This window comes from Echiichthys vipera, assembly GCF_963691815.1.
Source record: "Echiichthys vipera genome assembly, chromosome: 15".
NCBI classification, from domain to species: Eukaryota; Metazoa; Chordata; class Actinopteri; order Perciformes; family Trachinidae; genus Echiichthys; species Echiichthys vipera.
The window spans coordinates 14,996,045-15,009,510 of NC_139840.1; the positions used below are offsets into that span (position 1 = coordinate 14,996,045).

A 13,466-nucleotide genomic window follows, 5' to 3' on the forward strand; every position below is an offset into this window, starting at 1 on the left:
CACGCTGAGTTTGAACCTCAGTGTGTGTACATAAGCAGACTATCTTTACTGTGACTCAACACTGTATTATAACATTCTCCCACTTGCACCACATAAAAGCTTTTTTTTTCTGTCTTGCATGCACACAGATGTATGGGCGGTACACCCAGGAGCTGGGTGTGTATGCCAAGGAAGAAGCGGCCCGCCTACGGGATGGAGGAGTGCGGGATGGCGGAGGACTACGGAGGAACGTCAGTGTTCGCAGTCGTGCTGCAGATCTGCTGGAGTATGAGAAAGACCCCTGTGCAAAGTGCCATTGTAAGTGATGATCTCACAACAAGCCCTAAATCTTCTTCAGAGTGTGTTAGTAGAAGTGCTCATGTTGTGAAGGTCAGACCAAAGCAGCCTTGCTCATAAACAAAGTGGATCTAGTGTGTGTGTGTGAGAGAGAGTGGCTTTAGCATGTGCGAAAAGTTTTGTGATAACATTGACCTCTTAAAGTTCAACAGAGTGGCTACCTGACACAAGGGAGCAGGGGGGATGTGAACACGATTGATTGACTGATCTGAGCAATGACCTCAGGCCGACAAGAGCTGTCTCAATGTCAGACAAAGACAGCCCCCTCTGCTGGCTGTGTGTGTGTGTGTGTGTGTGTGTGTGTGTGTGTGTGTGTGTGTGTGTGTGTGTGTGTGTGTGTGTGTGTGTGTGTGTGTGTGTGTGTGTGTGTGTGTGTGTGTGTGTGTGTGTGTGTGTGTGTGTGTGTGTGTGTGTGTGTGTGTGTGTGTGTGTGTGTGTGTGTGTGTGTGTGTGTGTGTGTCAAGTTCTTTGCAGACTATTATTTGAAAAGGGACTATTGGATCATTTGTCTTTATTTTTAAGCAGATATTCCAAAACTTAAAGGTCCCATATCCCAAAATATACACAATATTTAGAAAATGTGCCTTTTAGTTTAAACGAACCGTCAGCACTTCTTTATCGTTTAAAGGTATAAATTGCTGCTCCAGTGCTGTTACAGTCCTTTGATTTGGTTGGACTGAACCTTTAGATCCATAATACATAAAGTTATAAATATTTTAAGACTTTATGTGCGATTAGATAATCTAAGTTAAAGCGAGAAAAGGAAAAAGAGAGACAGCCAGTTTGTTTTCACACGTGTTCTCACAAGTGCGCCAATGTGGCTGTTTTCCAGGATCCGTTTTTGCCTCTTTGCCCTTGTGACTAGTGATCTGATTAAATCTCGATACATTGCACTGTAGGTGAAAGCTACACTATATCAGCCCAGCCTCGCTCGCTCGCTGTAATGGAAGCCATTTAAAACAATCACTCTCAGATCAGGAGCCAGTCAGAGTGATTTGTGTGCTCGCTGTCTGTGTGCCGCTCGCTCGTAGATCAAGCTGTGTTTGTATTTTTAGACTTGTCTTTAGATAGACGCTGAGGCTGTACGGGTACTGCTGTTGTTTTTTCAAGTAATGTGTAAGGAGAGAACCTTTAGATTTTGGTGGAGGTGGGAGTTTCAGTGTTTTCCTCTCATGTGTCTGTGTGGGAACATCATGTCTGTGGGTGATGGACTACGAGTGTGTGCCTCGGTTCACATCAGTCACTGGAGCTCCAGCTTTTGAAAAAGGCAGCCTACACACAAGCAGCCAAGGGCTCTGCTACCGGTCGTGATGGAGAGCTAAAAACATGTACGGCTTCACTGCGTTTATTTTGACTCACAGAGTGAATCTTTCTGGGCATTTATAGCTGACGTTACTCAGATCTACTCCCAGGATCAGCACCATGATGTATTACGTCATACATTCAGTGACTTTAGCAACTTTTGAATATACTGTTTATAGGTGAAAAATCTCCTGTATCTTGAGTATTATTCCTGATTACAGCTAGTTGGCTTCAGGTGAAGCAGTGTAGGACTAGCAGAGGTGAAGAAAATGTCTTGAGCTGGGTGTGATTTTTGTACAACAGGATCAGGAGAAGACATCTGTGATCGCCACTGAGCCTGCGGATGTGAGCTCGAGCCAAGATGCACGTGTGTGTGTGTGTGTGTGTGTGTGTGTGTGTGTGTGTGTGTGTGTGTGTGTGTGTGTGTGTGTGTGTGTGTGTGTGTGTGTGTGTGTGTGTGTGTGTGTGTGTGTGTGTGTGTGTGTGTGTGTGTGTGTGTGTGTGTGTGTGTGTGTGTGTGTGTGTGTGTGTGTGTGTGTGTGTGTGTGTGATGGGAACAAAGAAAGAGAAGCTATAGCAATGTCAATTTCCCCATACGTCCACATGGGAATGTCCACTGAACTGTGAAATAGAAATTATAGATCCAGGAAAGAACATGACAGTCACTTCTTCAAAGAAAGATTCATCTTTCAATGTTTCTCTGTGACACGTTTCTTTTGTCCACCATCCAGCAGGTGGCCGGGCAGCTCGTGCCGTCATGCACACAGTTGTGCCCTACCTCCCTCGGGAGACTCTGCCTCCCCCCGTGACCTGAATCCTGCACCAGAAAGACTGCAATGTCTATCTTTTTTTATTTAGTATATCGTTTATTAGGTCTGTACAGTAACAACAAGACATATTTGCGAAAACACATTTTTCCTATAATTATAAACACATTGTACAGACAACATAGTCACAAATTTGACAAGTAATACAACTAGAAAAGTACAATTGAGAGTAAAAAGGGGGGGCTAACAACGTATCTGAGATTTTTCTGTCACATCTTATGTGTTTATTTGATTTTAGAAATAGCTTGCAGCCATTATTTCCATAATTAAAATGTCCAGATGAAAGAGTTTAAAGGTGGAACTCAATTCAATGTTAAAGAATAACTCTGTCGATATTCTATATTTCTCTTATTGTCTTCAGATCAGTCAGTGTCACTCAGTCCCGAGCCTGTTGGTTCCCTCTCACAATATAAACCTTTTAAACTGGTCAGATTTCATTTATTTTAAAGGGCTTGATACTTATAATTTTAGCACTGTCTTTCAGTCTCTCTCTCTGTTTATTTTTCTCTTTCATCACATCTGTTGCTCTCCCAAAAAGTTTTCTCGTCTTCAAAGCGGGACAGTAATAAAAACGTTATATATTTCCACTGTAGTGTTTTTATGAAATATGGATCTGGTAAATGTGTTAGTAGCACATTTTTAGCTCCTCTTGGGACGGACGCATCTATGAATGCTCTGGATGTTGAAGTGAATTCCAGGCTTTGGCAATGTCCGCAGACAAGAAAGAGGAAATTAGTCCAGTGATGCTTCTTTTAGCTGACCTAGCTCAGAGTTATAGATTACAATGTAATGGCAGAACTTTAACTGTGACCCAGCTTTGTTTTGTCTCTATATTCTACGAGGTGGATGAAGATAAAGCGATGCTCTCACTCTCAACATATTCACAACACAACATCCTCCTTTAGGTTGTTATTGTTCTGTCACTGCTCGCTCGCGCCGGGTAAATAGATAATATCTCTCTGTCCACTCGAATCATTGTCTTCATAAAACACTGTTATCCATGCCGAACTGAATCTTTTATTCACACAGCATAAGGATATTTTTTTTGTTTTTCCCATTTCTTTGTTTATCAGAAGATTAATTAATGATGAATCCTTGTCTCCACAAGTATCACCCCCCCCGAAAAACTGTCAGGAAACTTAAGCGAATTTAGAATGATGTTTCCAGAAGGAGAATAGACATTAATTTGCTGTATCTTGTCTATAAACCTCTCAATAGTGTAGGACCAAAATGCATCCCTGACTGCATTTTACGACATAAAAACATGTCTGCTAAACATGGAGAAGCAGCATGTAGTCGACGTGAACCACAGAGGTGAAACAAACTTCGAGACGACGTGACACAAGAAGACTCTTCTTTGAATAATAATCTGTGTTTTATGTTGTTGTCTCAGAAATCTATTTTATCTCTAATCCCATTAAAAACCCGGCAATACAGACAAAACCTGTTATCACAAAATATGCATTTCACACCACAAAAGTGATAGACATCCTGATATAGTTAATTTAACCATGAAAGACCATTTATACATAATAATAATAATAATAATCATAATCACACAGTAATGTCTCTTTTGGCCTAATTGGGTTAATTAAATACCTGACAAGTGCACATTGATGCAAAAATACTTCAAATCCAACACTTGCATGCATCAGTCCTACTCACTGAACTCTGAGATATTAAATGAAGAGCTATCACAAGTGTTTATACATAAGATACACATACAATATATATTGCTACATTGCCTAATCTTTCCTTGCACTTATATCTTAATCTATTTTATCTTGTCAACTGGTCTGTATCCTTTCAATCTGTGCTTCAGTATTATAAGTAAGATATGTATTTTCTGTTTGATATGCTTCAATGCATTACAGTATATAAAGTGCTTTGTGTACGAGATAAACTCACCTTGGCTTTTGGCCTAAACACTTCCATTCATTCCCGTCTCCTCCGTCAGTGCACATTCGTTTCTTCCCCTCTGACACAGCTGGTTCTTTTCAGTCTCTCACCAGCTAATATATTTCTTCAGTCTCTTTTTTACACCTTGAAGATTCATTTCAGATTTTTTATTCCTCCTCTGCCTCTGTGTCCTCAGTGTGTGCGTCTCGCTGCCAGAAGTTCCTGATCTCGCGGGTGGGGGAGGACTGGATCTTCCTCATTCTTCTGGGGCTGCTCATGGCTCTGGTCAGCTGGGTCATGGACTACGCCATCGCCTTCTGCCAAGAAGGTAGGAAAGAGACAGAGAGCCAGAAAAGGAGAGGGAAGAGCTTCAAAGATAGGTGGATGGATGGAGAGGGAAAAAAGGGCTGTTTTCACAGAGGCAGCACAGCATTAATTCATAAGGAGCTTTACAGCAAACGGCTAAGAGGCCTTGTCAGGTATGGCGTGAAGGTAGATGGTACAAATTGCCTGGCATTCTGCTGCAGAGTTCTATTGATTTTATCTAGCTAACAAAGTCTCTTTCGTTAATATGAAAATGATCAATAGATATGATTTTTACTCACGCACAGCATCAAATGCATCAATTTGAACTAATTTGTCTTTAAGGAAAAATCCTCAGAAATGATTAAGCTATAATAAAACTACATTCAGAAACATTTTAGTTCCTGTTTCTCACATCATTAAATTTCTGTGAATAATGAAAATAAGAGTACCACAACTGTGAGTTTTTTGAAGATTGAATGCACACCCATGAATATATGAACATGTATACACCATTTGGTACTATGAGAGATGAAGAATTAATGAGGAGGGGGAGCCCGCAAAGCAGCAAAGTCGAGAAGGGAGGTCAAAGGGCAGTGATGAAGAGCATAGGTATTGAATATATTCACAAAGAGATGAATCTTCTTAAGTGGGAAAACTGGTCAATGAATGATTTATCATTCTACTGCATTATACTGAGATGAAGGTGCGTGTGTGTGTGTGTGTGTGTGTGTGTGTGTGTGTGCGTGTGTGTGTGTGTGTCTGTGTGTGTGTGTCTGTGTGTCTGTGTGTGTGTGTGTATGTTTGTGTGTGTGTGTGTGTGTGTGTGTGTGTGCGTGTGTGCGTGTGCAGCACAGAAGTGGATGTATGGCGGACTGGACAGTAACATGCTTCTGCAGTACATCGCCTGGGTCACCTACCCTGTAGTGCTCATCACTTTCTCAGCCGGATTCACACAGATACTGGCGCCTCAAGCCGTGGGTAAGACACACACACTTACACACATATGAACTATTCATGCATAAACATACTTATTGATATTCATATGTCTAATTCGTTTGAATAATGTAATTGGCTCTATAATGCACCATAAGGACCTCCATGTGCTGTGCGTGTCTTAGTGGTCACGTCTGCAGGAAATCCGTACAATATGCCTCTGATGAGATATTCATACAGAAAACTGTATGAATATCAATTAGTTTTTCCCCGCGCCCACCTCCCTCGCTCGTCTTTTATTCCCCTCATCCCTCTCTCTGTAATTGCTTTCTTTCAACTCACCTTTTCTCTCCACTCCATCATCCCACCTTTCCGTTTCATTTCCACAGGTTCAGGTATTCCTGAGATGAAGACGATTCTGAGGGGGGTGGTCCTGAAGGAGTACCTGACGTTTAAGACGTTCGTGGCCAAAGTCATCGGTCTGACCTGTGCTCTGGGCAGTGGGATGCCGCTGGGGAAGGAGGTAGAAGGAAGGGTTCTGTTTCCTTCATCTCTTTCCATCATGGTCTTCTTGTGCTGTGCTAATTACACAAGACAGATTGCTTGAAGTTTCCTGTCAGGGAGGATACAATAATATGGTCTCATTAAATTTGCGGCTGCAAAAATTAAAAGCGATTTACTGCTAATAATACATTTTCCCATTTAGAAGGGTTATAAAGTTGTTTCAACCCGAGGCTGAGCAGTCTTTAATTGTGCATGGATTTTTGAATATGCCCCTGAATCTGAATGCAGCATGCTCTACTTAAATATGCTTTCAGTCGGTCCCATTTGACTAACATCCTGATCCCTCTCCATCTTCTCCCTCAGGGACCCTTCGTTCATGTCGCCAGTTTGTGCGCCGCTCTCCTCAGCAAAGTCATGGCTCCTCTTTTCGGCGGGATTTACATGGTGAGGCTGCTTCACCACATTTGGAAAAAAAGGAATGCAGATTGCTCACATTTGAACCTGTTTGAGTTTTTGGACCATAAAGATGTAGTCTCTAAAGATTGACCACACGTCTCCACTTCTTCTCACTGTTCAAAAGTTAAAATATCACAGATACGGGCGACACCATCTTGCTAATTTTCAACCAGAATCTGCGCAGTAGTGACCGAACACTATCAAACTCCTTTTTTGTTTGTTTGAACCATGTCCACCCACTAGGGGGCGATCCAGATATTTTTGAAAGTATTACAGTGTGGATTCCTCCTTTTACCCATTCCCCTTATTTTAAAAAGTTCTTTGATGTTTTACTTAACTTTCTGCCGTTCCCCAGGACAAACTCTCACCTCCACTCATGTGAGACCACACCCTGGGCTTCTGTCTATTTCCGCAGTCGACAGTGTGTGTCTCCTCCATGTCTCAGCAGCACCAGCCTCAACATCCATATGGAGGAAGATAAACTGCAGTTATGAGGAGGAAGAAAAAAAAACTCATGCCCTCACAGTTAGACAGACTGAAGTAGTCCAGGGCTCTACTGTGCAGCCGTTAATCGGTATCAGTTCATTCAGTTCACTGCTGAATCAGGACTATGTTTGCTGAGGCTTGTTTGATTTTGTGTGGTTTGGATAATAAGTTGGATGACTTCCAGGAGCAGACACAAAAGGTAACCTCTACACTCGCACAAATCACACTCACACATATTTCTGTCTTTTTTTCCCCCCACCTCTCTGCTAAAGGAAGAGCCCTTTGAGGGAAGCAAGGTATGAGATGCACGTGTCAGATGGATTCTTTATTGCCAATTCCATCAACATTAATAATCCATGCTGTCCATTTCAGAAGCAGGGATAGATTGATGCTTTTCCATTTGTTTTGATTCTGTTCAGTGAACCGCCAAAGCAAGGCATTGATCTGTGCCGTCTTTGCTTTTATAAAAACATCTCATCCCCACAATTTCAACGCTCAATCCTGGGGTTTTCAATTATAGCCTCCCATTTCCCACCGCTCATCTATGTAATTGAATGTACAGAGATACAACAGCGGCTTTATGGAAAAACTGTTGCATTTGTAAACTGTTGCTAACCAGGTTTTAATGAGAAATGCATTTATTGTGTTTGTGGCATTTGCACATACATGTACGTGTGTGTGTGTTTGTCCGTGTCCGTGTCCATGTCTTGTCTGACAGAACGAGCTGAGGAACACAGAGATGCTGTCGGCTGCCTGTGCAGTGGGTGTAGGCTGCTGTTTCGCCGCCCCTATTGGAGGTAAGACAACAAAGCTGAAGCCTCTGATTGAATGGTATCTAATTATGTTCGACAATTACAGGAGCTAATTAGATGAGGAGAATATTTACCCCACTAGAAGGAGAGCGGTTGCCAATCTTGGTCAGTCAGTCTGACTTACTTTCTGATTCAGAGCGATGTACTGTATCGCAGCAACTACTGGCCAGATACACATTGAATTTAGCATGAATACTTAGGTCGAAGGGTGTTTCCTGTTGTTATAGGTGACCCTGTGACCTGTCCTTTAGAGCCAGGTCCAAATGCACCCTTTGATCCATGTTAAAAAATATAGACGGCAAACTAATCAATCATCTGAAGGATACAGATGATCACCGCAGAGCTCCTACAGATGATGAACCCTAATTAGGACTGTAAAATAATAAGATATTTTTGAAATATCGATATGGACCTGTGCAATATTTGTTAAAGGCAAAACATACCACGTTTAATTAAGTACTGTGGTGCTGCAGAATTGTTTTGGCCTCAAAATCGTATTCTGCAGACTAAAGCAAAAACCTTTGTTTGGTACAGAACCTCGCACAAATTACACCATGATCATTTTAATATGATTTTCAATGAAAATGAGAATAGTTCTGCAAAAATGATCATTCCATTCAATGTCATGAATTATATCCTTAGGAAATTTTATCATAACCATATTCCTGTTTTTCTTACTGTCCAAAACCACCTGTAACGTATCACACTCTTATTATTAGGACAGTTTAAATCTAAAACTGCATCTTATTTTACTTTCAAGTGCCCCTGCTTTTAACTAGATTTCTCTGCTTTTATTATTCTGTGTCACTTACTTTTCTGATATTTCGGATTTGCGTCTGTATTTTTCCAAAGTTTTGTATTTTGTCCTGTCCTCAAATGTTTTGTTTTAATCTCGGCTATATTGAAAATGAGGTTGCTCCTTAATATATTCCCGACTTTAAATAAAAGTTGTAAATATATTAATATCATTATTGCAACATCAGTCAAAATGAACACAATCTGATGTTTTTCTCATATCTCATATTTTCAAATGTATCAAACATCTTCCTCGACATCCGGAGCAGTTGACAATTTACAACCGAAATGTAGATGTTCTTTTCTGGAACAAAGTCTGTGTGTGTGTGTGTGTGTGTGTGTGTGTGTGCGTGTGCGTGTGCGTGTGCGTGTGCGTGTGCGTGTGCGTGTGTTTGTTTGGTGCAGGGGTGCTGTTCAGTATTGAGGTCACTTCAACGTTTTTTGCGGTGAGGAACTACTGGAGGGGCTTCTTTGCCGCCACCTTCAGTGCCTTCATATTCAGAGTGCTGGCGGTGTGGAACCAGGAGGAAGGTGAGGGGCCAATCATTTGTTCATCAAAGAACTTATTCCACATTTTTAATTTGTGTATTTGTGCCTTGGTGTTTTATTTAGCTGTATGGATTGATGATAGATAAGTTAGGGAATATTATTTGGAAATGATTAAAGTTTATATTATTTATTATAAATGACTTTAATATCATTATTTAAAGCCCACATGTGTAGAATGTAGTACCACAGAATGATATGTGATTCTGTATTTGTATGCAGCTATTTTAATTCAGTATACCAATATAAACAATTCTCCTCAGAGACCATCACTGCTCTCTTTAAGACACGTTTCCGTCTTGACTTCCCGTTTGACCTTCAGGAGCTGCCGGCGTTCGCCATCCTCGGGTGAGTGTGTTTCGATGTTTTTCTCCTGGAGAAGTTTGGTGCCTGAGTCACTGAAGAGATCTTAGCCTCTAAGTCTCTCTCTGTAGTCGCCTCCTGGTCTCATTCACGTTCCTGCTCAGAGTCTGAAAGTTGATTTGTATTCAAGAGAGGGGGCATGAAATAAACTTTTTAATCTGCTGAGTAAAGTAGAGGCTGTGTCCACGTCATTGCCACATTTTGGTAGAGAAACAATAATGGATTGACATCAGTTGACTTCCTGTCACAGAGACACAAGAAAGTGACTCAACCAGACGCAGTGAAACTGTATTTCAGTGGCAGTGTGACTGGTTTTTGCTTCCTCCCAGGATGCTCTTGTGCTTCACCTTTAATAGACCAAACAGGCGTGTCTTTGTCTGTCCGTAGGATCGCCTGTGGTTTTGGTGGGGCTCTGTTTGTCTACCTGAACCGGCTGATTGTAGAGTGCATGAGGAAGCAGAAGACTATCAACAAGTTCTTGCTGAGAAAGTTAGTATCTGATTCCTGATTATACAACATTTACACTTTTGTACATCAACATTTTGGAAAATGCACTTATTCCCTTTCTTGGAGAGAGTTAGATGAGACGATCTTTACCACTCTGATGTCTCCAGAGTATGTATGAAGCTACAGCCAGTAGACAGTTGGCTTAGCTTAGTATAAAGACCGGAAACGTGTCCAGTCTTTATGCTAAGCTAAGCTAACTGGCTGCTGGCTGTAGCTTCATGTTTAACAGACAAAGGGTATTAATCTTCTATCTTCAATCATCTAACTCTTAGAAAGAAAGCGAATAAGCATATTTCCCAAAATAATTGTATTGTTCTTTTAAAATCCCAATAAATATTCACAATGCATCTAATAAAGCCACATTTTACAGTTAAAACTGTAACTAAACTGAAAAAATATCAAAATCCTGCTCATGTGCCCTCAAACTTGTGTTTAAAATTGCCTTCTGTCACAGTGTTGATGTAGTCTTGGGAAATGTCGGTAAATTCTTTGTATGAATTGGGTCAGTTTCACACATCACACAGAGACTATTTATAATTCTTCCATCTTCACCACCCAGAAATCAAGCACGCACATACAGCGTGACAAGCACACCCATTAATGACCCCGCAGTCCATCTCTTCCTGTCAGGCGGCTGGTGTATCCCGCACTCGTCACCCTGCTGATCTCCACTCTCACGTTCCCTCCGGGCTTGGGGCAGTTCATGGCTGGACAGGTGAGAAAATACTTTCACACTCTTATGACACCATGAAGGTCTGTCTTGACTGTTGTTAGATTATTGATGTTAATTTTAGTTGGTGTCAGGTTGTGGGTCATCGTGTGCATTTGAAAGTGTAAGCTGTTCAATGTTCATGTTTTATTGATATGGATTACTGTAAACACAAAGTAAAATTAAAAACAAATATTGCCCTTTTTTGTCTTCAGGGTTTGAACAAAAGCAACTAACAGAAAACTAATGTTTATTGTCATAGTTTATATTTAAGCTTATTAATGAATGTTAATTGTCACTAAACTTGCGAGATGCAGCAGTGCAGTATTTGTGCAAAAGGGGGAAAAAAAGCCTCTGGTTCAGATAAAGTGCATGCAGACACACTGTTTTCTCACTGGGAAAAATCTCACAAATGATACAACAGAAGGAAATGTTTGAGCTTTTTTAGGGGTGCAGAGCACACAACTTTTGTGCTGGTGTTGCTTGTGCCCAATCGTCCTCCATAACAAGCCGTTTAGATCATTTTGAACCTTTCAGACTGTCAAAACACGGGAAAAAATCTGCTAGTGAGTTGAGAGAGTATCTTTTGTTCTGTGCAGTTTGACGGTGACGCTCATTTATTGAAATATTCTGACACCAAACAGAATAAGAAAAGTTGCTGAACTGAAGAAAGTTTCACTTGTTAAAGACAATATTTGAAATAAGTGGAGTTGTATAGTAAAGTAGGTTAAATGATCTCTTTTTGTTTTAGATTTTGGTGGTCAAAAGATCGAGGTTAATGTGACCTCACAAAACATGTTTTACACACGTCTAATAGGATAAAAGGATGAGGTGATGACATTTCATATCCAAAAGGTCAAAGTTCAACTCGACAGTGACATCATAATGTTTCTGTCCATTATTCAACGCCATAACTCAAGAACAGAAGAGGAGACTTTTGGTCAGATACTGAATTGGTGACACTAATCTTGAAACTGTGCTGATTGTATAGATCATTTGTTCTGCCGGGTTAAAGATGTGTGTGATGTAAGGTCACCATACTAGAATTTCAAACTTTGATTCAATACTAGAATAAAAAGACGGTACTCGGGGCACCCAGTAACTCACCTGATAGAGCAGACACCTCATATGCTGAGGCTGAGTCCTCGCCACAGCCGCCCGGATTTAACTCTGTGGCCCTTTTCTGCATGTCCTCCCCTATCTCGCCCCGATTTACTGTCAATCTTCAGCTGTACTAAAAAGAATAAAGGCATAAAACAGCTGAAAAAATTATTTTTAAAAAACACTAAAAAAAACAAAAAAACAAGACTTGTTACCACGGGGAAAAGGAAAAAAAAGACCTGCATACAGTGCTGGTTCAGAAAAAGTCACTGAACACACCGACACAGTGGATTTTTTGTCTTGTTTCATCAGAATTAGGTTGAAAATCAGATTTTTTTTTAGAGTTTCGGTACTTTCAATGCTGATGATCGTGAATATATCGTATTGTTTTGAAACAAAAGTCTTCCGAGTCCAGCCCCTTTAAGGCCTCCTGCACTCTGTCAGGTTTGGTGGAATAAGAAACAGACGTTCAAATAAGGTTTCTCTTGTGTCGACATGTAAGCTGACGCAGCACGAATCACTGGTCGCACTGTTGGACAACCGCACGTGGTGCCGGCAGGGAGTGGCGGAGGAGTTCGACTACATCAGCCACCACCACGCCTGGAAACACCCTCAGGTCAACGTCTTCATCACACTCATCCTCTTCATCGTCATGAAGGTAGGCCGTTGACATGTTGTCTAGAAAATTTGTTGGATTTGATGACTTCTTATGATCCGTCACACGCGCATTTGTCTCCTCTCTGTCTCAGTTCTGGATGTCCGCTGTGGCCACCACCATGCCTGTTCCATGCGGGGCCTTCATGCCAGTTTTTCTAATCGGTGATTAAACTCTAATGTGTTTTCTAATGTTTCTACTGCAGCGATAAGAACCCCTTTGAATAACTTCTTCTATCTGTGTGTGGCGGACAGGTGCAGGATTTGGCAGACTTGTTGGAGAAATCATGGCAACCATGTTTCCTGATGGCATACATGCTGACGGCAGCGTGTATCCCATAGTTCCCGGTGGTTATGCAGTAGTTGGTGAGTTCTTTTTTTTTTTTACATTGTTCTTTAATTCCACATTTTGTTTTTAATTTTGCCTTCACAACTTATTCTCAGGTAGATTTTATTTGTCCTCTCTCCTGTGCCAGCTTATGCAATTTAGCTGATGAGAACTGGGAAACTTTGCTGATTTAAATCCAGCTCTGTGTCTTCTTAGTGTGGGGGCAGTGTGTGCAGATGGACGGTGTTTGGCTTCCCTCTCTGGCACCAGCGCAAATACATTAGAATTCACTTTGGACCAAATATGATATCATGCAGAAAAATCTGGTTTGGATTTACTGTCTTGCAAAAAAATATTCTCTTATCAATAACACAACAAAGTTCGGCACATTTAACATCGCTTATTAAACGGTTCCTGTTCAAAAAGATACCTCATCGCCCTAAATCCTCTTCTGTTAACTGTATGTGAATAAGGCTAGACAGATAAATACATTTCTTTAATTCCCTCCTACACAGGTGCTGCAGCATTGTCTGGAGCAGTCACCCACACTGTATCCACAGCAGTCATAGTGTTTGAGCTGACTGGTCAGATCTCCCACATCC

The 13,466-nt window shown here is 41.1% G+C and overlaps 1 protein-coding gene across 1 annotated transcript in view; it reads left to right on the forward strand.

Annotated features, from left to right (window-relative positions):
- clcn2a (chloride channel, voltage-sensitive 2a) overlaps window positions 1-13,466 on the forward strand; it is a gene marked incomplete at both ends in the record, with an annotated part of 33,452 nt that overhangs the window by 12,686 nt on the left and 7,300 nt on the right. The window contains 15 exons of the mRNA XM_083928172.1: window positions 129-297; window positions 4,561-4,692; window positions 5,520-5,648; window positions 5,993-6,126; window positions 6,471-6,551; window positions 7,322-7,345; window positions 7,768-7,846; window positions 9,062-9,187; window positions 9,466-9,550; window positions 9,953-10,054; window positions 10,685-10,787; window positions 12,385-12,540; window positions 12,632-12,701; window positions 12,792-12,902; window positions 13,380-13,466. The exon at window positions 13,380-13,466 is cut by the window's right edge and continues 127 nt beyond it. Of these exons, the coding sequence (XP_083784298.1) occupies window positions 129-297; window positions 4,561-4,692; window positions 5,520-5,648; window positions 5,993-6,126; window positions 6,471-6,551; window positions 7,322-7,345; window positions 7,768-7,846; window positions 9,062-9,187; window positions 9,466-9,550; window positions 9,953-10,054; window positions 10,685-10,787; window positions 12,385-12,540; window positions 12,632-12,701; window positions 12,792-12,902; window positions 13,380-13,466 (1,588 nt within the window). The remainder of the gene's footprint in view (window positions 1-128; window positions 298-4,560; window positions 4,693-5,519; window positions 5,649-5,992; window positions 6,127-6,470; window positions 6,552-7,321; window positions 7,346-7,767; window positions 7,847-9,061; window positions 9,188-9,465; window positions 9,551-9,952; window positions 10,055-10,684; window positions 10,788-12,384; window positions 12,541-12,631; window positions 12,702-12,791; window positions 12,903-13,379) is intronic.